Below are 26,284 nucleotides of genomic sequence, written 5' to 3'. Positions count from 1 at the left end.
ATCACATCATTGTGTTGTGAAGCCCTCACATTCAGATCTGATAGCTGTGGGTGCGGTTTAGCAATGTGGTGAGAGACGGAAAGATATCCCTACCATACCAGGTCCTATAGTATTACAGGGGAAGAAAAGAGATAAACCCATACTGGTGATAACTACCACTTCATGTCACCTGCATGGATTTCCTGACGCAGCTCAGATAAACTCCAGTGTGCCTCCTTTCATATTTCTCTCTTCTCTGCAGGTCTTGATCAATTTTCCAGATTATATTTTTATGACAATATCAAAAGTTATCCAATTGAGGCACAGCCTTAGTGGAATAAACATTCCACAAACACACAGATGGTGTTTCAGCCCTGATACATATATAATTGGCAGGTCAGATAAAAGATGGGGAAAAGGAAATAGCTGTTTTAAAATAAATGCAGGGAATGGAGATACAGTTATAATTTTAAAAGATAATGGCTCTGATGAAGTGCCAAGAAATGAACAGAGAGCTCCTGGTTTCCATTCAATCATAAGAAAATATTACTTCCCCTAGATGTTAGATATGAGGTTGGGGAATCAGTGCATCAACAAGGAAGAGTGGATTCAGAAAGGGTGGGGGTAATGCCAAAGCAGGACCACCTGTTGTTGATCCTTAGTAAACCATTTTCAGGACTCTTGTTTCTGAATGATTCCATTTTTGTGATGGAAAAATAACATTTTTCTGCAACTTCATTTTCAGAAATGACTAAAATACATTGGTTTATATTTTCTAAAAATATTTCACTATACATGCACTATGGAAGTCATGTATTCCAAAAGCTGAAGGTTAGCAGTGTCATAAGGAACTGAAACCAGGAATTTATAAGCCAAGTTGTTGAGAAACCTCAAATAAGTGGTGTTACCAAGCCTACCTGTAGTATGATCAAAGGGAAAAAATCTACTAGCGATCAGAAGAGGGGTATCTGCTCATCAAAGATAAAATGCCTTGAAATTCAGAAGCTGGTTGTAGAAGTGATGGTAAGTAAAAATAATCTAAAATGCAATAGCACACAGAAATGCTGGTGAACCAATCTTGAGAATCAAAAAGGCATAGTGACTTCTGTAGCTCATCCTAGCTTCAAAAATACTTAAAAATTATCTTTTACAAGCACTGAGTGCAATGATTCTGTGGTGAGTTTGCCTTGGCCAGCTGCCAGACACCCACCCAGCCGCTCTCTCATTCTCCCTCCTCAACAGGGAAGAGAGGGAACATAACACATGAAAGCTCATGGGTCAAGATAAAAACAGAGAGATCACTCACCAATTACCATCACAGGCAAAACAGACTTGACTTGGAAAAAAATTAATTTAATTTAAATAGATTTGGATAGTGAGAAACAAGGACAAAATTAAAACAACTTTCCCCCACCCCTCCTTTTTCCCAGGGTCAGCTTCACTCCTTCATTCCTGACTCCTCTAATTCCTCTGCTCCGAGCAGCACAGGGGAATGAGGAATGGGGACTAATGGTCAGTCCATAACAGTTCCTCTCTGCCGCTCCTTCCTACTCACACTTTTCCCCTGCTCCAAGCATAGGTTCTCCATGGGCAACAGCTTCTCTCAGGGCATATCCACCTGCTCTGGCGTGGGGTCCTCCCCGGCCTGCAGGTGGATATCTGCTCCACCATGGACCTCCCTGGGTTGCAGGGGGACAGCCTGCCTCACCATGGTCTTCCCCACGGGCTGCAGGGGAATCTCTGCCTGGAGCACCTCCTCCCCCTCCTTCTGCACTGATCTTGGTGCTTGCGGGGCTGTTTCTCGCACTTTTTTCCTCACTCTTCTCTCCACTGTGTGGCATCTTGGCCTTTCTTAAATATGTTTTCCCAGAGGCACCACCAGCTTGGCTGATGGGCTCAGCTGCGTCCTGTGGTGGGTCCATTGGAGCTGGCTGGAGCTGACCGTGTCGAGCACAGGGCAGCTCCTGGCCTCTTCTCATCCCTGTAGCTCCCCGCTGCCACCACCTCGTCATGGACGCCCAATACAGATTTATTCCAGGTTTGTAGCTGCTTTACAAACAACTGAATGGGTCCTGATCAGGAAATGAAGGATTATTACTATGTATACTGTGACTGAGTGAATAAATGGAAGGACTGAGTTACTGCCTTGTCTTGAGCCATTGTGCCTCCTGGAGCATCTTAAACAAGATGCACATGTGACATGGGTGTCCTCTACCTGGCTGTCTTCCATCACCTATAGAGCTGGATGCAGAAGCAGCCATCCACACACCACATGGCATCTGTAGTCTTGGAAGAAAGAGCACATTATGCTAGTGGAGTGATTTGCATGAAAACCCAGAGATTCCTCAGTCCTGGGTACATCAGGCCCTTTATGCTCTGATGTACAGGGTTGAGCACAGGGAAGGATCTGATAATTTCAGAACCTAGCCACTAAAAAAGAAATACTTAATTGTTTGAAAGGGAAGGTTACATTATGAGAATTACAATGCAATACAAAGCAGAATCTCACTGTGGTTGTTGGAATTTTGTAATCAAATTCCATTTCAGTGTGAATCACTTTTACTCACAGATCATCTGCCTCAGTGCACATATTCAAAGGCTCAACAAAAGGAATAAGAAACTCTACCAGATGCCTCCAAACATTTGTTCAATCCTCCCTGTGCAGTGACTAGACTAAACCACGGCATCCTAGCTCATCCACTTCTGCTCTTTTTCTTTCACATGGTGGCATTCACCTTCACCCCCTAGACTACCTGATGAGCAGGGGTTAAAGAGATGCAGGAGATGCTGTAGGGAGATGCAAGGTTGCATTGTACAGGCTTTGTACAGCAAATGTGCAATGTGGAGCATATTCTGGGGTGGAATAACTGCAGCACAGTGTGACTTTATTTCATTATTTATGTTATTGCAGGTTGTGTTTCAAGGATGCAGAAGGGCAAGTGCCTGATGTGGGATACCCAGGTTGGGTTTTGGTTTTTTTGATTGCTTGTTTCGGTGTTGTCTTTTTCTAACTTTGAAATCTTACTTCCAAATTAGACTAGATCGTAACTCTTGCAAGGTCTCAAAATCATCAGCCAGCAACAGGCCAGCTTCCCATTGAAAAGAGAACCAATGAATCAGAGAGATTTCTTAGATGAGCATGTGTGTTTATGTGAAATGTTTACCAGTCCTGGTTGTTTGAACAGACAGAGAATAGAGATCAATTGTTTCACATGCCCGCTGGGACGAACAAAGAGAAATCGTTTTTATTTGGAAGAGAGAAGATTCTGGCTGGATGTTAGGAAAAACTTTGTAACTGATAGGGAGGCAAGAGCCCAACTCAGGACAATGTGTCATTGAGAGCTTTCAAGAAGAGGTTGAGCAAGCATCTGCGAGGGCTGATGCAAGAGCAGCTATTCTGCACCAGTCCAGGGATGTGGCCTAAACAATCCTTTGAGGTTTTTGTCTTTGGTTTTATGGTTTATTCTGTGCAAACCATAAACAGCTAGTGTTTAATCTTAACGTACACAGAAAGACTGTTTTTTCCTGGTGTAAATTCAATTAAATATTTCAGAGAAAAAACAACAAAATTAACCCTCCAAACCAAAGCGAGTTCAACAAAAGAACAGCACTGACTTTGACAAGCAATTCAGTTCTGGGCACTCATATGTCCTTGATTGGCTATGTGACTTTTTAGCTGAGAAAGGTTATTCTTTACATGGAACTAAAGCAGGAAACACTCTACAGTCTGTCAGACTTTGAGGGCTGCTTGTTAGGCAGAAGTACTTGTGATGATACCTGGTGCTGTGATACCAAGTTGCAGGTGGAGCTGTGAGTTTCTCTTTTTCCCTCCTCCTCAGCAATCTCAATTTTCTTCAGTCCCTCTTGCAGCGCTTCTGTGCCTACCTCCAGGATTTGAATTTCAGTGTTACAATTCCCCCAAAGCATTACAACACCGTATGTATGTATTTCCATCTCAGTATGTCTATCGGGGCAATGCCACCGATATGCCCAAGCCCCCTAGATTTCTCTGTAATAGGATTTTCTTTCAGATGACTGCAGAACGTCTTTCTTAACCAATTGATAAAAGAAGTAAGACAATTCAGTGGCAAAGCCAACTGATGTGTATAATCAAGAAAACCTGAAAACTTTTTCTTCCAAGTAGATCTGGCAATTTTCAAACCAATTTTGTTAATCAAACAAAACCAGGTGCGGGAGCTAAAAATAGAGCTGTAACCTTAAATATATTTTGTTTTGATAAAAATTTTGTCTCACTTTTCTTTCTTCCAGAAGAATTTTAAGCACACTGTAAGATAAGCTGAATTAGAGAACTGCAATGTTCTGCACAAATGAGAATTGGAAACTTTCTGTGTAACAAGAATAAGTTTTGTGTCTAGTAGCAAAAAAATGTACACTTGGAGAAGCATTAAAATCTGCACTATGATAGCCAAAAATATGTTTGTTCAAGTACCTTATGTTTAGACCTGGGTGAACTAGTCATAGGAAAGACTCTATTTTTATTGCTATTTATATTTAATGTGATAGAAACAGGAGGCTTCCGTATAATTGGGACCTTATTGTTAGGCATGATACAAACAGAAAAAAATTCTTTGCTGAGGAAAAAAGGATAGAAAGAGATTTAAAAGTATGTATTCACATGCATAAGAATAGAGTAAGGTGATTAGGGTAACTGCCTGAAAGATTTTGGCACAAAGAAGCATTTGTAATACATTATTAAAAAAGACCTATCAGGCATCTGAGTGTGTCCCTCCATATGGGACTGTCTGTAAAAGTACAGCCTCTAAAACCCAGAATTATAGAATGACATGAGGAATACTTTCCTCTCTGCTAGCAAATAACTGGAGAACATTGCTGAGGCCTGACTCACACCCCTGTTAATGAGGGACAACTCCGTCAGCTTCTGTAGAATAATGCTTTGTGAAAGGTGCAATGGTGAATAAAAGGTCCTTGGCTTGTAACATCTAAGTTCATCAGGTGTTTAACTCCACTGGTTCTCAAATACAGCCAATAAACCAGACCATCAGCCTGAGAAGTCTAAATTTCTACCTGAATGCAGTTGCTCTGATATATCAGAGGAAGTTAAGTATAAGCATCATCAGTGACTGCATTTGGTTTTTACGTCATTGTATTTTACTTCATGAATTTCAGTTTAGAACAACAAAGATTAAGCCATTTTGCAATATTTGCTTTTGTATGCTACAGTATGAATGCAAGAGATTTGACTTTCTCCTGAATGCTTACACAGATGTACACACAAGGTAAGGTTTTGCTTCTCGAGTATAAATCGTTACAAGAGGAGGAGGAGAACATAAGGCTTAGAACAATAAGTGTGATAATGAGCAATCTGGATGCTGACCATATTCACTGCCAACTGCTTTTATGAGCATTATCAAATCAAAGGGAAAATGTGCTAAGGGGAATAAGGATGAATCAATGCGTGGAAAACTGAGGGCAGCGTAACACATACTTTGATCCTATGGCAACTGAATTATTTAGATTTAAGATTGGAAAATGATCTGTCTGCATAATTTCACTAGCAACCTCAAAACCAAAGAACATTTCATTTCCTTACTTCATTACCTCAGTCAATGGACAGAAACAGTAACAGTAGGACTATAAAGAATGATTTTTTAACACTATTATTATTTAATAAGGTTTCTTTCAATGTACACAGCTAATCCTGTTCTGGAGGTGGAGAGCAAAATATAGGGATGGAACTGGTATTAGAAGTTAATATTCCCTGTGATACAGAGGGAATATTTGTTAAAGCAGTAGTGGAACAAATCCTTCATAAAGGACCTCTTGGATGTGCCATCAGACCGCTGGTGAAATCCTGTGTGCGCACAGTCTGCTTGGACAAACAAGCTTTGCATGTGAAGACTCTGCCGTAAGCATCTGCAGATGTCAGGTTTCATCTCCTGTGCCTGTAAGACCTGAAAGCAGTGTGAGGCTGAGGCCCCTCAGCAGACATGCCCTTGTGTGATCTCACCTAATATATACAGGAATTAATGTATTGTGAATTTTTTTGCTTATCCTCCTTGCAAGACTTTCATGTGAAATTTCCCCGAGCGCTTGCGTTTCTCTTTCGTCTCTGCCACGACCTGGGCTGAGCCGCAGGGGCGGTTTGCTGGGACTCGCAAAGCGGCCGTTCCTCATTCTCCCTTTATGGCAGATTCAATCCAGCCAGAACTGGGGCCACAGCCATTACTCACACAAAAGCATGTGGGAATATATTAATATCTCCCTTCTCCCAGCCGTTCTTCAGGGCTGTGGAAGATTTCTCTTCCAGCCCTTGAGTCGACTTGCTGCCTGGCCAGCCAGCCTTGCTATAAGCTCTGTGCCTGTGTGTGCCTGCATGCCTCTTACTTGGTTTTGTCAAAACCATTCCCTGTCAAATATAATTATGTATTTGCTGGGCCACAGAAATTGTGATTTTCTTCCTGCTTCAGACTGAGCATTAGAGAGTTCAGGACTGAAGCTCAGGTCTTCCCTTTCTTTTCATGAATGCTATAAGACTTAAGTTCCTGGGTTACACTTTACTCTGGGCAAAATGATGTTTAAATTATTCTCTGTATGGAGAAAGAGTTTCCACCTGTGAATGAGAGTGGCTCACCCCTGTCAGATTACCCTGCAGAGCTGTGATTAGAGGAAACCCATGAGAAATAAGGTTCAAAACTCTTCTGCAAAGAACTTGAGTAACAGGGAAAGAAATCACAATTTCTACCCCAAATTTACCTCATTGTATTCCTGTAAATACCAAGGAAAGAGAGGTACACTCCTGAAGCCCAGTTAACTGCCTGACACCCTGAGAAAATGACTGTCCACCCCACCTGTCCCACCAAGGTTTTTGCAGCAGCAATGTGCTTAGTATGCATTTTTTGCAGACGCTCATTCATACTCTCCCACTCTCATTACATGAGCTTTCTGTCCTCATATAATGTATAGAGGAGAAAATGGCTTAATTTGAGAGTTTATGAATCACCAGGGTTCAGCACAGGGCACAAATTTGAGCACTGTGATGCCCAAGTCCCTTCAGAGAGCTAGCTGTAAATGAACGATCCTAACTGGCTATATCTGTGAGTGTTACCACTGTGTCATATAAAAATTCCCTGGTTTAAAGTTTAAATTCATATGTTTATTTGTCCATAGGATTATTTTGCTTACAGCCTTATATCCAGACTGTGACTGAAGGATTTACTGAGATGACATATATGTCAGCATAAAAATATTACTACAGGACCATTTTAAACACACCAGAAGTGTATCCTTAATTGAGACTCGCTTAGTGGCTTGGGAATACATCTTGTGTAGGATTGATTATGCACTCCTGAGCTAGCAGGAGACATGCATGCAAGAGCACATGACATAAATAAAGCTCTCATGCAAAAAGGTTCAGAATAGAGCTCTTAACGGAGATGTTTCCTACAGGCAGCTCTTGGCATTGGCTTTGCTTGGAAAGGTCTCATGATCTTACAGAAAAAGAATTTAGCTTCTCAGCATTTAGTGTGTTTAGAAATGCAAATATCTTTGTCTCTGGCATTTCTGACGGCTTGTCAGGTTTAGGTTGCTGTAAGTGTGTGAAAAAATATTCAGAGAAATGACCTTCTTTTCCTTTTGTTAATATGATATCCCCAAATTATCTCTCCTGTTCTAGTTTCTATTTCCTTTTGAGTCAAGACCAATTATCCCTGCAGCTTTCCAGCTGAATGCAACAATATGTCAGGGTACTGCTCACCTATTTACACACCATAGTGCTCTGAAGCACAAATGCACACACTGCTCACCTGTCAATCAACAGTTCTTTAACAACTAAGGTACACAAAGAAATTTTGTAATCATATTCTACAGGATATGTCTAAATCTACTCTGAACCCTCTTCATGCCCTCTTGACCCTCAGAAAGCTAAAGCAGATTTTGATCCAGTAGATGGGAATTGGGCAATTTTGTCTTCAGTATATCCTCATGCTATTTGTCAAATGCTAAAAAATTATCTCCAGAACCAATCTGACTAGGAGAGCAGGTAGGATTACAAACTGTCTCTTCTTTCATTGCCACCAGCTACTCAAATAATGTTTTTTACATGATATAGTTGACAGCACACCTGTTCCTACCAGCATAAGTACAATTGCATCCCAAGATAAAGAGCAATGTCCCCAAAGCAGTTCAGCCTGTGAATTATGATTAAGGACATGTTTGCCCCATGCTGTGGAACATGGTATGGAGATTCCGGAGGTGCCACTGACATCCAGTGTCCCAGCTCACCATTCTTCTGTGATTTTATCCCTTTTCACAGACCAACTGACCTTGCTGAGCAACCATCTCTTAATACAATTGTTGTGGCTGGTAAACTGCAGGATGCTGCAGGGTCCCTCCCAGTGCCTGCCCTCTTATTGCGCTGAGCGATGACATAAGGAGGTGTAAAGCAGCATGTCTTTCTTCAGCCAGGCTAGGGAGCCTGTCTCCTTCAAAAGGCTTTACTTTGCAATCCCAGGCCACGAGCCCCTTTTCCAGTAGCTCTCCTCAGTAGCTTAGGGGAGAAGTGAGGGATGCTGTGGCTTGCTAGGTTGCTATTGGGGTTTGGTCAGGGTATCGATGTTGGTTATTTTCATAAAGGTTTGACAGGCTACCACAAAAAGATATAGAGAAGTCTAAGATACTGCAGTGAGAGTGGAATTTACTAGGTGGAATTTGGTACTAGCATAGGTCCATAGAAATTTCCCAGCAGGGAATTTGCCCCACAGCCTTTTTTAAATACAAGAGTTTTCAGAAGCTTCTGGTGACAGAGGAAAGACAGTTAAAGGGAACAATTAAATAATAGCTGTCCTAAAGCCAACTGGAAATTGCCTTTGATATCGGAATCCATCTGTGCCAATAACTGAAGCCTACTGGGGAGAAGATGAAACAAAAAGAAATAAAAGTGTCATGACTACTGGCGGACAAGTAGATGAAATTCAATTAGCTTAGCTTGAAACACGCATTCACCGTTGTAAATGAAGTTTAACTTTTCCCCCTCAGTACTGGAATGGAAACTGTTCTGCACATCCTGCCCTGAGAACAAAACTTCTCTGTTTTTTCTTTTGGACTTCCCCTCAAAATCTAATATATGATTACAGCTTGAAGTCTCATTTCTATTTACTGAGAAACAGCTTCCATACCTATCAGGGCAAGATGAAAGTATCTGCATCATGTAGTAAATGTATATACTTACTCTATCTGAGCAATAGTACTCTTTATTATTCACTATACAGAACACAGGAAATATATAAATGCCAATTCTGTAGAAGTTTCTAATACAAATTTCTGAATCTGTGCCCTCTTGAATGTTTTCTCCTCATCATCTAGCTCTGAATTTTGTGCCCTGAAATGATTGCTGTAGTATTATGTAACAGGCATTCCCTCTTGAAGCTAATAAAAAATGCCTCACTAGCTGTTACTGCCACAAATTCTTTTGAAAAAATGACATTCTCTTCTTAATAATGATCTTCTCAGCTGCATTTTAGAAGATAAAAATATAAAGCAATCTCTGCTACACTAATAATGATCTACTTCTGTTTCATATCTCCTTTTTAGTAAAATACTTTCACCCATGCATATGATTAAAAAATCAGCTTGCTGATCAGTTGGCTTTAGAACTGTCACAGATTTTTCATCAAGTAATGTACAGTAGATGAGCCTGAACAGAGTTTACACTGATTGAATGATAGTGAATGTTTTATTGATAGAATATACTATGAAAACAAAAAGTGTTGATGGCAGGGACTGAATAGTAAAAGATACTGTTTTATGACAATAAAAGATTCCCTGAAATGACTTTTGAAAGCTGCTAAACCACAACAATAGAAATTGGTTATAGTCCAAGCAAAGAGATTTAATGTAGTGCTTTTTGCTTGGGATCAGGTGCAAGGAACCAAGATTTTCAAACCCAGTTGTCTAAAGTATTTTGCTTCAGTCCGGACTGAAGATACCTAAATTCCAAGCTTGAGTTTTTGCCATGCTAATGGAGCAGCTCTCTCTAAAACAACCAATGCTCATCCTCTGAGCCAGAAACTGCTAAGTTGTAGCCATTTGTTTGGGTAGTCTTCCCCTCAGAGCACTATGGTTTGTTTAGTTAACATTGGTGAAATCCAGCTTCTGACAAAAGCATTACACAGTTTACTCTTAGTAGAGAATAAAACCAAAGGCGGAAATATGCCTATTGTGCACTCACATTATCACCTCTAAGCTCAAATGGAAAACAGGACTTCAGAAACCCTGATATCACAAACAAAAATCTCTGCCAACAAATTACTTATTAGTCATCAGAATTTTTCATTCCAGTCTCCCTACTGTTTGTCTTGTTTGGATTTTAAGAACTTTTTCAAGAAAAAAATAATCTGAAATTCTTTATTTTTTACAGGTGTGGATTTTTACTTTTCTTCATATTTCTGTAGCAAAATAGGAAAAAAGGTACAAGTAGGAAGACAGGTGTAGAGGAATAAAAATATAGAAAAGGGGCCTTTAGGTCATATGGTTTGGGATAGTTTTTCCCAACATTGTTGTTTTCCATTTGAAAAAAAATAGGAAATGTTAAAACTCTGTGAAAAACATTGTCAAAATGGGAAAATAATGTTGAAAACTCTAGTTCTCCTGTTAGGTAGCCAGTGGTACAAAAAAGGGTTTTCAGTTTTGTTAATTAGGTTTTTTTCATTAAAATGCCTTTGAAAACTGAATATTACCTGTGGAGTGGCGTAGAGGAAAACTACATTTTCTAGCATTACAGATATATGCGAACAAACCGTTACTAGGAGAGTAAACGCATCATAACGTGGGGAGATACAGCATAAGAATCCCTATACAAACAGGAGTGAAGGACTCCCATCCTCAGCAACTTTAGTGGTAGCTTGTTTCTTTCCTTTCCATCCACGGATCAGATGGTCCTTCTAGTAACACCTCCACCCACCTCTCAAACCTGCTCACAATATCCAGGTGTTTCAGTAGATGTCTGCCTCCCATCCCAAGGGATTTTCTTGCTTGGTCCTGCCAGACAGTATCACCAGCTGACCTGGCTCAGAGGTATAGTTGGATTCAACTGGGCAGCCCACTCAGTTCAGTTCCTGTCCTTTGCAACATCTTTTGGTGTCCTTGAAATCTGCTGCTACCTATCACAAAGGTCTGTGCACTGTCTTCCAGCAAAACCCTCTATCAACTTTGTCATACAGTTCTCCTGCAGAGGAGGCATCAGCTATTAACGCTGTTGAACACATTAGTAGGTGTGTAAAAACAAACTCTACCTTTATAAGGTAAGATGTCCTTCCCTTTCCCTGCTCTGAGCCCCAGAATCCGGGTTCAAGTATAATGATGGATCATTTCTAGAGGAATTATGAGCAGTTGGCCCATACAAAATAAATGCTCTGTGGCAACATACTTCCATTTCATGAATGAATAATACTTTCTCCTCTACAGTCTCTTCATAGGATTTACTGATCAATACCATGAGGCTACACTGCAGCAAAAGAAGGCTGGAGCTATAAATTCTTCAGTGTTTCTCTACCTGATTTTGGAAGAAGCAGTAATATAAGAATTGTATTTTGTGGTCACATATGCTGAATCTATTTGTTTCTACTGGATAATATATATTGCAATCATCACTCCAGCAAAGCCGTAGTTATGGTTTAATACGTCAGTTGACCTAAGCACTAGTTTTCTCAAATGTCACATACTGGTTTCCAGCACAGAACTGAAGCTTTTCTAAAGGCTAGCAGAAAACCCACGTAATCTGCACTGGAACATTTCATCACTGATTAAATGATGCCTGTTTCATGGGTTAGTTTCTCCTAGGCCCCATTTGGAAGCCGATGTCGATGGACTGACTGGTAGCCATCTGTAGCCGGTGCACACTGCAGAACTGGTATCCTCTGTGTTCTTTCTTATGTATTACTCAAATTTATCCCCAGATACACTTACCCACAGAAAGAATTATTTTTCAGTATTATAGCTCTCTGGTTCTAAATGGTTACAAGAAGGCAGCAGCAACTGGGAGGGGCTGTTGTGAATGATAGGAGTGAGCCTGCTTGTGCTTCTGAGCTCTAACATCAGTTAATTCAATTGCAGTGCAGGAGTCTTCTATTTGAAATGGGAGTCTGTAAATGCCAGCTTACAGTCATTTTGCTGCTTTATTTTCTTGCACTAGCTGCACTTTTGCAGGGGGTTTGTGGAATGGGGAAGAAACAAGAAACATGAAGGAAGAAAGAGAGAAAGGGACATTAAAGAAAGTAAAAAGATAATTAATGGGTATTAAAGGGGAGCAGTCAGGAGCCAATAAAACCAATATCCCATTATTAAGAAGGCAATTCAGTTATAGAGTCAGTGCACAGACAATTACATTCTTGTCAAGGAACCCTGAGGCTATTCATGGAACTGTTTACCTGAATGAGTGAGTGTGTGTGTGTGAGTGTGATTGCTCCTTAAAAAAATTAAAATGGAACTTTAAGACAGAACAAACTTTTAAAAGCACATGACAAATTTACATAGACATTAAATCAATCTAAGTGGGCAATTTACAGCTTTAACAATACTAAATAAAAATATCTATTTATCCTGATCTGTACTGTGTTTTTCCACAATGCAATTATTTATTTTAATTGTTCAAGTTGAATGTTTAGCTAGCATATAAAGAAAGTGCTCCTCATTTGTTTTGTGTTGAAGATTTAAAAATGGCTTATTTCTGATATTTTAATCTTGGGACATATGTAGTTCTCATTGTAGGATGTGCAATTGCTTGGGAAATAGTTATAAAAATAACTTCAAAGAACAGAAACAGAGCACACTGATTTAGAAGCCTCATGAGTGCAGTTTTCTGGACATATGTAGACAAAATGTTGACATTTATCATTCCAGCGTTTTTTCCACATTCAGACAATTTGTCATTATTTGTATCCTGAGCAGGAGTCATGCTTCTAGGCATTGAACTTGCACATACGAAACCCCAAAACAGGAACTGCCTCAGAAACATCTAAGTCTCAATGCAAGCACTGTTCCCAGAATCACAGCTCCCACAGAGATTAAGACCTCCTTCCCAATGCTGTACTACAGACAGTGAGAGGTTTTCCACTCAATGTTTGAGAATAATATGAACTAAGCTAGGCAGGAAAATTAAAGGCAAATTTTCCTCTTAATAGATAATCATAGAATCGTTTAGGTTGGAAAAGACCCTTAAGATCATCGAGTCCGACCGTTAACCTAACACTGCCAAGTCCACCACTAAACCATGTCTCTAAGCATCACAGTCTTTTAAAGTACCTCCAGGGATGGTGACTCAACCCCTTCCCTGGGCAGCCTGTTCCAGTGCTTGATAACCTTTTCAGGGAAGAATTTTTTCCTAATATCCAATCTACACCTCCCCTGGCGCAACTTGAGCCTGTCTCCTCTTGTTCTGTCACTTTTTACTTGGGAAAAGAGGCCGACATCCAGTGATAAATTGTCAGTTCTGTAATATCTTCTGTAGATACATAAAATAGCAAACTCAAAATTTTTAGCGCTACTTCAGTGTACAAGAGTTTGGGAAAGCTACAGAAGTTAGATATAAAAGTAGACATTGATGATGCATATTGCAACTCTCAAATTTCAAGTCATTTAAAGCAAAACCAGAGGACAGATGAACTCCTTAACGAGTGGTACTTCAGTGACTATCTGCAAGTTTTTATTAAATATTTTTCTAACAATAATGATCTAGGACTTCTGTAGCACTTTTTTTTTGTTCATAACTTTCAAAAATATTTATGAATGAAGTAATACTGTGCATATCAGTATATGATATGCATACAAGAGCGGCAAGAGATTGAAATGACAGGTTCAAAGCTCATAGCACACCGGGCTAGAGACCAGCAACAGAACTAGATATGAATCCTTGTCCAGGCCTCAATAATGTCTCTGTTTGCGGTTTACTTCTTATAAAACAGAATTTTAAAAGTTTTGGGCCCAGAACTAGCACTTTTACTCCATCCAAATAGTATCAAAGGCTGAAAAATACCTGCTGGCATTTAAAAGTGTTTTTGGAGTCCCCATCATGACCGAAGAGGGCCTCAAAGAGTCTTCTGAACTTTCTGAAGCCATGTGGGAGCGTGAATGGTACCTAGCACCTCTTCATAAAAGACAGTGGAGGTGTGCAGAAAGAAAGAATTTGGTTTGATAACCAAACAGAACAGCATATTTATCAGCTGTAGCAATGGAATGTGTAGTCAGTTGATCCCACAAACAAGTTTAGTGAAGGAACAAATGCAGCCCGTGCCTTCATGCTGTTGATTCACCACTCCCTCACCCAGGTGGGCTTTAGCTGCCTCAGCAGCATCAGCAGACCAGAGACTGCAGCCAGCAGCCGCGGACCGGCTCTGCTCACACCTTGCCGCAGATTTGGCCCCAGCAATCTTGTTTCTTTCTTGAGTGGACACGGAGAGGAAATAGATACTTTATGTTGTGCTTGTGCAAGCTACATCAAAGATTATAACCCTATGCTAAGAGCATTTTCTAGCCCTGTGATATATTTAGTGGCAACCAAATAACAAACCTTATAACTCACATGGAATATACAACTGTATTGCCATGCCCTACAATAGCAGCTGCATTGTGACTGCAGAGAAACATTACTGACATTTTGAAAGGAAGAAAAGGATTTGCAATTCCAGATGTGACAACATATTCATGAATTCATCAGCTAGCACCTGATCCTCTTAAATGCCACTTCTACAGAAGGGTCAGGCACCTTCCATGCAAAAATGAATGAGGAATGGAGCAACATGTGTCATGGTCAGAGACTCCCATTGCTCAGGCTTTAACTAAAATCTTCAGTTGTGTATGGAAACATACTAATTTCCTTGTTATTTTTATCCCACTCATGACAGCTATGGTATAAATCATGACTTGGTGCTTTATGATCTATATTCTTCACCACTTCAAAGTCAGTAGATCATGAAGACACATTTGACTTGCTGGACATAAACATAGTTGGTTTTATTTGGGAAAAAAAAAATCAAAAGCAGTATTTGGCTGGAGTTCTAAAAAAATTGCCTGTAAAATATTTGTATGTGTGTGTGCCTCTACTGTGTTAAGGACTGGGGTGGGGGGGGGTTGGCAGGAGATGGGAACATGCTGTAGCAGTCTCTAGTTACTAAATTAATTCCAAAGAAAGAAAAGTTTTTTGTCCTGGACCCAGCCAAATGTGCGTTAGATAGACTTTTCACACAGCAGATGATAGAAAAGTTTTAGAGATCCAAATGCCCTAAGGAAGAGATAAGCAAAGTTTGCCCACCTATAGCATATATGTGCATCTTTCTATAGACTTATTTTGATGTTATCCAGTTATTAAGACTTCCCTTTTGTTTATTATTAGAAGGAAACAGGTCTTAGAGTCCTAGGCTAATTCAGGTTGGAAAGGACCTCAGGATGTCTCTAGTCCAGTCTCCTGCTCAAAGGTTTGTATGTTTCTTCTCTGAGAGAAAGGGAGGGGAAAAAAAAGTAATTTCCCTCATTAATTAATAGTAACTGTTACCACAACAAGAATCTAGTTAACACACAAAAGAGCTATGACACTTTTTGAAAACACTGTAACCTGAGGGCACCCTCAACCTATGTGACTGTCAGCTATCCCAAGCTGGAGATGACAGAATTAGGTTAAGAATGAACTGCTGCTGAACTCTTTCTCCAGGAACAGACAGGTTCCCTCTCCTACCACATTTACTATGCATGACTACTTTTTAAAATTACTTCTACTTACTTTTTTTCTTTAATACCATATTTGGGGACAATCCTTTCCCTTAGTTATGAAAAGTATGAGTTTGATAGACATTGACTGGCATTTCTGAAGGTGGTAAATAGTGTCAGGAAGCCTCCTCTGTACAAAAGGTTCGCCTGACATTCAAGTTCCCTCTAAGGTCATCACTTTGCCTGAAAAATATGCAAAGAATTGCTCAATAGCCCAAAATGGTTGTTCTCAACAGGCATATTGCCAGTTAGGGAGTCCATCATGCCTAACATTGGAATCATGTATGTTATTTCTTGACTCTGTAACATTTATTTTTCATTGGGTTTCCAGGTAATTTCTGGATTATTGAAGACCTAGGTTCAGCAATCTCAAGGGAGGTGACCTTCAAAGTGTGAGAAAAGAATGATCTAGTGATCCACATTGTATCCTGAGACACTTGGTAGGCACTAAAAGAAATAGCAGATATGAAAGATCCCTGGGTTTATACCTGTTTTTCTGCCTGAATCTGAGCCTTGACCCATAAATGAGGTTGGTTATTTCAGTGACTAGTTTTTGGGGATCTTGGGTCAATTTTTTTTTTTTTTTTTAGTAGTACTTCTGATTTCTGTACTTTGCCAGGACTACAGAAAAAGTCCACCCCTTTGGGGTGTAAATCATAGGTCAGAGTTGCGCCCTGAGGGTACTTGTTCAATACATGGAAAAAACAGGCATCTAGAAATGGGAATGTGAATCCAACACTGGTGACTAAAAATACAAACACAATCCTTAAAAAAACACTAGCAATGCCAGTGCCTCCTCACAAACTGGAGGTAGTGCCTTACTTTTTTCTTGTTCTGCAAAACCCAAACTGCATGATGCACGTACCAGATGGAGAGAAACATTTAGTTTGCGTGTCCTGATAGGATTTTTGTGCAAGTTCTGTGGACATGCAATGTTCACAGAGCCAGAAGCAGAACTTTAAAGCACAGGCAGAACTTTATACATTGGAGCTTAGCAGGGGTTTGAGACTCAATAGTGGATTTGCAACTGGAAGTATCCACATAAAGTAGAAGCTTCTTAAGATTTACCTACCTAAATGCCATTAATCTTTCGGTTTCTCATCAGCAAAAAGGGCATGGTAGTCCCTCCTTAATGCATAAAGACATTGACAGACTAAGTATAACAAAGGTTATGAAGCATTTAGATACTGTGATAATGGAGCTCAGAGCTGAGTGCCCATAAACCCAGGGGCCTGAGCTGCCCACGATCCAGGAGCCTGGAAGTCTCGGCTTTCTGGCACCTTATCCAGCAGCCTGCTCAGGAGCCAGACAGACAAGCCAGTGAGCAGTCAGCCCAGCAGAAGCTGATTAAAGATCTCCTGGTTTCCACTATATATTGGGCAAAACAGACACATACTTTAAGGAAAGATCAGATTTCATCAAACTGGCATTTTTCTGACAGAAAAAACATGCCATCCAGGAATCTTCAATTACTTCTATTGCTAATTGTGTTGTTAAAACAATGCATCATGTTCCTCTGGTGTACCAAGTGGCAAATCAAAAGCAGTGTCTGATGGATTGACTAAAAGTCTCTCCTTAATCACTAACAGAAATTACTGCTGATGTAAACAAATCAGTGCCAACCTTAGTGAATGCACATTTATAGACACTTTGAAACTCCGCACACAAGCATTTATTGGAGATAAAGCAGTATGGCTTGGAGTGAATCAAGAACTTTTAGCATCACTCCTGTTACTCCACTAGAAGTACTTACCTATAGCACAACACTGCATCGAAGCACCTCACAGAGAGTCTGCTGGGGAATCCTCCCAGTGTACCTGGGAGGAGGGGAAGCACTGTCCACCCTTTGTTGATCAGACACTGAGGCATACGAGGTAAAAGCACAGCAAGCGTGTGCTGTGTATTGTACTCAGATTGCAAGCAGGGATGGATTTAAAGGGTGCAAAAAGGGAAGAGAAAGACAAAGTGCGAGAATCTGCTACAATGTGGAGTGATTCAATAGGCACGTAATTTCATACTCTAATCTTTGCTGGACACTTGAAATTGCTCCTCTCAGTACAGCTGCAGGGGCCCCAGGGGAACAGCTCCACACACTGTTTGCTCCAAATTCTGATGAGAGGCACGTCTGAGTAGGTGGTCTCAGCTAGGGCATCCCCACCACAGACAAGATTAAGCCTTTTCCTTAGTTCAGCGGTGTCCTTTTCTTTTAAAATTTAGCTGGAGTGGCTGGGGTTTTTCAGGATTTCTCATATTCTTCCCAGTATTTGACATGTGTTTGCTTTCCAGATAGAGAATGTCCTTGTGGAATGAGAGTGTTAGTCTAGTGAGAGATAAAAAGCTAGATCAAATAAAACATTTATGTGCCTAAAGGAAAGGCATTTTAGCTGCATCACCTTTATAAATAGTCTATTGGTGAAAGCACTCGGTGAGGAAGTGGGAGACCTCAGTATTAATTTCTTACTCCAACAGACTAGGTTGAAAGGGATGCTGTGCTTAAAGTGTTCTGCTACAGAGGAAAGAATTTGAAATGCTGGGTCAAAGGCATAGAGAGCAAAAACAAGAGAAGCATGTCCCTGCAGCCTTGGGTTAGTGTCTCTATTAAGTGTGCTGTACATCTCAGAACCACTCAGGTTATTATTTCTCTGACTCATGTCACTTACTAGACATCACACCAAAAGACCTACTCCTAGTGGCCTGCTTTTTAATTTATTAGAGGAGACTTAACAGAGTTAATGGAGGGAAATATGAATCCTCATTTTTTTCCTGTTGTCAACAGGGTGTACAGCTTTCTCTGTCAGCAGAGAGCTATCAGGAAAGAGTATCATACAAAACGAATGACTGCTGTTCACAAAAATGCTGAAACACAACTAATTGATTTTGATGAAGCAGGCAGCTGTATTTGATTTGTGTACTTTACATTCAGGACCTTCAATAAAGCATTTTTGTTAAAAGAGTTACATATAGACAAATTGAATTAAGTGCTGGTTTACTTTTCATTAGTTTTTTTCAGAGAAATATAGTAAAGAAAATTGCTTTACAGCAGAATGCCATTTATTGACAGAAAAGCTTTTTTTTTCTAGTGTAAACTGTATCATCTGTGTAGTCTATTAAAAATAAGCTTCTGCAATTTTGCATGAATTTCTGTTTTCCAAAAGAAAAAAAAGGGGGTGGGAGGAGGAAGACTGCTATTGCAGTAAGATGTTAGGCTGGGACTAAGACACCAGGTTTCAATGCCTAATATTTTCCATGCCTCTCTTTCTTTTTTTCTGTAAGATACTGGCAATCTTTCTCTACCTTATCAACTGTCATGCAGTTGAATTAAAAAACGTTTGGGACAGTGTAGTGAAGGACATGTGCCAGAGGAGAGATGTACTTAAAATGTCTTCTGTCGTGTTCTAAGGGCTGCCACTTCAAACAAAGGCAATGTACCAACTGCAGGTGCACCTAAATTCAGACCAAACATGACAGCCACTGTGAGTTGAAGATACCCCAGGCTTTCCCACTAAAATCAGTAGCAGTTATCCACCCACTGGAGGACTGGTCATCTGGTATAACCATCTGAACACTGACTGTCAATTGCCACTTTTTGCTTCCTTGAGAACCAGTATTTCTACTGTTTCCATGTTACGTACCTCCCTAAGTCTTTCTTAGGAGTTCTAAGTGATTGGGAAGCCACAAAATTAAAGGTAGCTCAGTTGTCAGAATGGGATCTAGGGAAATTTCACAATACACCCATGACCCTTCAAACTGCTGATTACTCCTTTCTCACACGCTTTATGTGTCAGACTCTCCCATTTCTGTCCTGAAACGGTGATGTGCAGGGTGCATAATATGAACTGATGCTTTTTGCTAAAACTAGACTATATTCAGTGTAGCATTATTGATGCTACATGGCCTTTTATGTCCAAGTGCCAAACTATTTTTGGCTTAATTTCAAGGACAAAGGACAAACTTAAGCTTGGTGTTGAACATTGAAGTGAGCAACCCCCTATCCCTACCTTCTCCTGTGTCATCTTTTGTAAGGCCTATTTGACCAACAGATCTGGAAGGCAAAGTAACATTTGCTATTGTGCAAAGAAAAAGGCAAATTCCTCCACTGTACTTGTCTACAGTGCAAAGGTAAGTAAATATTAATTCCTCCAGTGTTGTGGGTAGTCACTTCTTCACGCACTGTCCCCCCCTCCAAAGAGCTTTTTCTCCAAAGCATCTAGCTGCCTTCTGCTCACCAACAAGGTCACAATGAGCAACCATGAAAACAAACTCATAAATAGCACCAGGCCTTCATTTTGCACAGCTTGTAGGTACTTTCTCCTTCTTGACTGTAGTCATAGTTTAAGGTTAGAACATTCTCCTGAAATGCGTGTTGTTACTGACATTTCCTACAAAATCCTTACACTTCTCAGATGCTGTTCTAATCAATATCAACTTCTACAGAGCAAGAAAGAGACCAACAGTTTTCTTCTCTGAAAAACAGATGCAATCAGATAATGCTCTTCACACAGCTTATACTGAAAATATCCAGTAGGGTTTGTTGCTCTGGTTATATAGTCAAAAACCTCTTGACCCACACCTTCTATGGGTTTGAACAGGAGTCAAAGTTAAGCAGAGAGGATTGCTTTCTTTCAGGTTTTGTACATTTACACACAAATGTTTGCTTACATTCCTCAGGCACATTTACTGAAGAAGAGGCAATGTCTAAGGAAGCTCCTAAGATCCTTGCCCACACTGAGTAGTTCCCTCATTCACAAGTAAACTCCGTTGAAGTTTTCTGGGATTACTCACAAAAGGTGATACAGGTCAATGTGGGCAAAGCTGCTTCCATGGAGTCTTTCATTTCAGGTCTGCTTCTCAGAAACTGCCAGTGCTTTTGGAGCAACATGACTCTTCTGAAAAGAGATCACACAGAACAACAAGGGCCTGATTCTTATTTTGGCCAGTGATTTAAAGCTGTGATCCTGTCAAATCTCCTATATGTAAGGCCCCTTCCATCTGCCTCAAGCCTTGAAGAGGCTAATTCTGTGGTTCTCACTCATGCAAAACTCCCACAGAAGAGGGCTGAAGGACAGCAGCGCTAAGTTATACTGTTCGATAGTTCCATAACCAACCAATAGTGGTATTGTTCAGAAAATTGGTTCTGAAAATAAAACATTTACTGCTCACTTTAGATTGACAGAAAATTTTCTTCATGGTGAAATGAGAAAATGAAGAGTTAAAGATCAGGTGCTTGTTGTTAAAATCAATATGGCTTCATAGCAACATTTCGTTCTTCCACAACAGTAAAGAGTGAGTGTTTAAACCAGCTCATCAGATGTAATCAAAGACACAACTGGACACATTCAAAACATAAAATATCTTCTCCCTTTTTCTTAAGCAAAAGCTGCATTGACTATTTTTTTCCCATATATGCTATTAGCCAACTTACAGTGGAAGCACAACCACATTGTGAGTAGCAGAGCTGATAACTTTTTATGAAAATTAATACCATACAGTATGTTACAAACAAATTCCAGTCTTCAGCTATTACAAGTAATAAGAGAACACTGTAATTAAAAAAATAAATCAGCCCCATTTTACTTCCTTGAAGCATATTCAGTAGTTACATTAAAAACAATTTTTATAGAAATCCTCTGTATTCACTAATTTAGAGGGAAATGCACTTAAAAGGGGAGTATACTGCACATCTTTATTGATGAATATTACTTTTTATCTAGCTCAGAAGAAATAAGCTCCTCTTGAGGCATTGAATCAGATGAGTAACTGTGATGAGAAATAAATTAAAACCACAGAAAATGCCCTGTTTTTAAGTATGCTGCTGCACATAGATGTTCAGTATCTGCATCAAACCCTTTTAGACATTTGGAAATGCAAAACAAAAATAAAAGCATTATTTCCTTTATGTTTATAATGACCACAGAATAATTTTATAGCGAAGAAATTACTTTTAAGGCACATCAGTCATTCCATATATACTTCACGTCCACTAAAATCTGACTGTCAATTAAATTTCATTTCCATAGACTCCTTGAATTCTACAAGGAAAAACAAAGGGGAAAGATTGTGTTTACAGGCAACAAATCTCATTTCAAAAGCAGTGCAACAGTGAAACTGCTGTGTGTCTGCAGACTGGGAAACCACCCTAAACCAGCATTAAGTGACAAAAGCAGACCTTCGTCTTGGTAGGAGCAGGTAACTCTAATGAAGCCGTCCAGTAGCTCAGAGGTAGTAGCTATGTACCATATGTTGCTTTGGTTGCTCTGGCAATTATATAGTTTCTTCAGATTAAACAGACCTGAACTTTTTAGCTACATGGTTACCTACAAACAATATGAGCTTGTTTCAGCTCTTCTTGATGTAACTTTAAAAAGAATTCTCCACTTTGCAAAAGAGAAAATGGCTTGTAGTTTCCTCCTCTCAGTTGCTATTTTTTTCTCTTATTTATCTGTCTCAGGTACGTATTTGTACCAAACCATTTGTTATTTACAAAGGGATGCTCCTGAAAATGAGTCTTGACACCCTTTCTTTAAGTGCAGATGTTTAAACAAGGCTCAAATCTTTTCAAAACTCCAAGCCTTATTTCAAGAAAGGATCTAATGAGTTATGGACTTAGGATTTTGAAAATGTCTCAGTTGTTTCTTTAGTGAAATCAAGCAAACTTCTAATGCATTTGGTGCAATCATCTAATCCTTACTTCGGCAGAACTCCCACCTGAGTTGGCCCTGAAGTTAAATTGTCTATTGAATTAAACAGCAGAATCTTAGCCACCAACCACCTCCTTTTCCAGGGTTAAGTGAACCAAATGCTTATTATGAAAAACTGATGAAACAAAATGACTGCTCTATCATTTCTCCTTATGCCATAGAGATTTCAAGAGAAGAGAGGCTACAGACACCTTTCAGACAGAGGAGAGGGAGTAAAGAAGGGGATATCTAATGATTCTGAGGTATGGATTCAATTTAGCTGTTTCAAGAAGCCTGCTGTACGAGATAAGATTTTGTTCTGTTTTTCAAAGAGCTGTTTACTATGGAAAGGTTCATTTGAGGCAGATGCCAAATCCTGCTGCCTATGGAAGGAGTGATACACATAAAATGGAGCAGTATTTACCCCACAAACAGAATACACACCTTGCAGCAGCACAGCTGGAGAAGGGATGTATATGCTCAGCTGAGTCTTACACTCGGTATGCAGTGGTGAATGTACAGACACCAGTCCCTGTCTCTCATTCTCTTCATTACAGTTTATGACATTTTATAAACCCATGGGAAATATAGTTTGCTTTAATAACTATTCAAACCCTTCTTCCCTCTTCCATCCCCTCCCCCCCAACAAAATCCTCTGAAATCATAAACTAGAAATCCAAGCAAGAAAAGGGAAAGAAAGCAACATTAATATTAAAGGTTTGGAACAGCTGCACTGTCTTTTGAGATTTGTTCACATACACCACTGACAATCTGCAATGTATGCTTCTCATTAAAAAAATAAATATAAAGGATTTAGTTGCTCTAAGACTGTAAATACAAAGGATTTAAAGACCTTAGTGGTGTGGTGATTGCCCTTCCTCTGAAAATCTGCATAGCAGACTGCCTCCGACTGCCCGCCAGAGCAGCACGCATCCAGCCCCTGAGATAAGCCTTTTGAAGGGGACCTAAAAAGAGGGGGGGAAAAGTTCCCCAGGGCACATGCAAGTTGAGTCGATTGGAAATTTCATTTTTTTCTTTTAACTCAGAAAATGTTAGGCGAGTTCACCAAAATGATTTTTTTTTTTTTCACTACCTGCTCCAGGATAGCAAGGTGCTTAGGCCACTGATCTGAGAGGGATGGAGCAGGAATTTACTGCCTGGAGATCCAACAGGGGGAAATAAGGTCATGGGGTGCATGTGCTCTTTTTCATATTTCATGAAAACATGCAAGACTCCCAGGTTTGTCCCACTGACAAATCAAAAATTGTGGGAAGATAGGAAAAACTTTTCCCATCCAGCTCTATAGGCAAAGACCCCTCCAAAGAAAAACAAAACCCCATGCTTTCTGTTTGTCTTAAGCCCTGTGTAAAATCATCATTCAGAAGGTTTTAACAGTACAAAGGTTTATTTAGAAAAGAGTTTGGATTGTTCTTTTGGGTTTTTTTGGCAAACATTTAAATTCTTTCATAACTCAAAACACTGTCAGTGCCTGGTACTTCGCACTTTCTTTCCCCACGTAAGCAGTAAAAGCCAATTTCTTACTGGTACGAGCCCACCATAGGCCCCCAGCTGCTTACTTTATAAATACTCAAATCTCCACCACCACTGCCACTTAATCCTTTCCTCTTGATGTCTCTTTTTGTTTTACCACAAAATTCCAGAGCCCATAAAAGCTCACTGCTTCCCAAACTCAGCGTCTTAGCCTATTTTCCTCTGCAGACTCCCCATGCCCTCCAGCAGGGTTCAAAGACAATCATTCCCCTCCCCATTTACCCATCCGCACTCCAGCACCGCTCCTCCAGCCCCATGTCACCACTCTGTACCATGGTGAATGTCCTCAGCCTCCCTGACACTAACCCCGTACCCCACAGCATCACTCTGCTCCACGGAGGGGGCGAGCCCTCTTCCTTCTCTCTAAGCCCAAACCCTGTGTTCTCTTCCCTCCCTTCTTTTTCAGCACAGAGCCTTCTCTTTCTCTTTTAACTCCACTCCTGCTCAAGGCAAATCCATCCCTCCGGCTCAATGCCGGAAGTTCTTCTTCTTCTTCTTAAAGAGAATGTGTTTAAAGGACCTGCGGAAGTCCTGGTTGAAGATGGTGTAGATGACCGGGTTGAGGGAGCTATTGCAATACCCAATCCAGAAGAAGAACTTGAAGAGAGTCTCAGGGACCTCACATGCCTCCCGGCAAATACCATAGAGGCTGTAGCTGAAGAAGAAAGGGAACCAGCAAACTACAAAGACCCCCATGACCACAGCCAGCACAAAAGTGAAGCGTTTCTCCCGGGCCTGGGTGACTTTCTTACGGCAGATGCTGCTACGCTTCCGGCGGCGGCGATATGAGAAGAACTGCATGGAGCGATTGCTAGACCGGGACAGACGGCTACTAGAGTGCTTGGAGGAATACGAGTAGGAGAAGGACTGGCTCTTGCTGCTTTTGCGGGGATGCTCCTCCCGGCTCCGCCTCCGTCTGCTCTCTGAGGTGCTGCTCTCCTCCAGCTCGATGTCCTCCAGCTCAGAGGCTTTGCGCCAGTGGTGCACTGAATAATGTCCGTTCTCTCCCAGCTGCGTCCTCAGGGACGTGCAGCCGCCAGCAGCGCGGCTCAAGCCATTCTCAGTCTGGGAGGACCCCTCTGGCATCGTACGCTTCTCAGAGAGGGTCCTGGTCCTTAGCTTGGCCACGCGGTAGATGCGGATATAGACCAACACCATGATGAGGCAGGGGGCAAAGAAAGAGCCGATGCAAGAAGAAAGGATGTACCATGTCTCGTCATTGAGCTTGCACTGGGGAAAGCCATCTCCCTCGGGGTCCCGGTACATGGAGATCAATGGCGGGAAGGAGATGACAGCTGAAATGAGCCAGACAGTGAGGATGATGGCCTTGATCCGCCGGGGGGTCCGTTTGAGGTTGTACTCCACCGCCTGTGTGACTGACCAATACCTGTCGAGGCTGATGGCGCACAGGTGGACGATGGAGGAGGTGCAGAAGAGCACGTCCAGCGCCAGGTAAATGTTACACCAAGCCTTGCCGAAGTACCAGTAATTCATAAGCTCGTTGGCTAAGGAGAAAGGCATGACCAGGGTAGCCACCAGGATGTCCGCGCTGGCCAGGGACACCAGGAAGAGGTTCTGGGGGGCTCTCAGCGCCCGGCTGGTGAGCACAGCTATCACCACCAGCACGTTGCCCACGATGGTGAAGACGATGAGGAAGCCCACCACCGCCGCCAGGCTGGCCACGGCCGCCGGCGAGTAGGGGGAGGGCGGCTGCAGGAGAGCCGAGGAGGACGGCGAGGAGGGGGGCAGCGCCAGGGACTCGTTGGAGGAGCCCAGGCTCGCGTTCACCACCAGCAGCAGATCCATGGCGGGTGTGCGGGGCGCCGGCGTCCTAGAGAGCCCCGCGGAGCCCCCGCCCCGCCCGGCCGCCCCGCCGCCGCCGCCGCCCCGCCGCCCTCATCGCCCCCCGCCGACGGTCCAACGGCCGCCCCGCCGCGCGGCTCCCAACGGCCGAGCCGCCCGCCCCTCTCGCCGCCCCGCCGCCTCAGGGCAGGGCCGGGCAGCGCCGCCCCGGCGCGGCAGGGAGCGCGGCAGGGAGCGCGGCAGCGCTGCCTCCCCCCGGCCCCCGGCCAGGGGGCAGCGGCGCACGGCTGGCCCCCGCCGCCCGCCCGGTCGCGCCCGGCTCAAGGCAGCCCGCCGCTCCGGAGAAGACACCGCCCGGCCGACGGGAGTCCCCGGCGGGAGCTGGATCCTCGCAGGGAGCGGGCTGCGGGGCAGGGGCAGCATCAAATCCCACGGAGAGCGGCTCCCGGCGGCCCCTCTCCGGCGGCGCGGCAGCGCGCTCTCGGCGAAGTCGCGGCTGCCCGGCGGCTCCGTCCTAGTCTTGCATCGCGCTCCCAATC

General features: G+C 41.9%; 1 protein-coding gene across 1 annotated transcript; it reads right to left on the bottom strand.

Moving 5' to 3' along the window:
• Positions 1-20,878: 20,878 nt before the first annotated feature.
• On the bottom strand, positions 20,879-25,867 carry ADRA2C (adrenoceptor alpha 2C). The gene has a single exon (XM_030026462.1). The coding sequence runs from the start codon at positions 25,746-25,748 to the stop codon at positions 24,411-24,413; it is 1,338 nt and encodes a 445-aa protein (XP_029882322.1). The 5' UTR covers positions 25,749-25,867; the 3' UTR covers positions 20,879-24,410.
• Positions 25,868-26,284: the final 417 nt, after the last annotated feature.

Source organism: Aquila chrysaetos, chromosome 1 (assembly GCF_900496995.4).
Source record: "Aquila chrysaetos chrysaetos chromosome 1, bAquChr1.4, whole genome shotgun sequence".
NCBI lineage: Eukaryota > Metazoa > Chordata > Aves > Accipitriformes > Accipitridae > Aquila > Aquila chrysaetos.
This window is presented reverse-complemented; position numbering and strand designations above follow the sequence as displayed.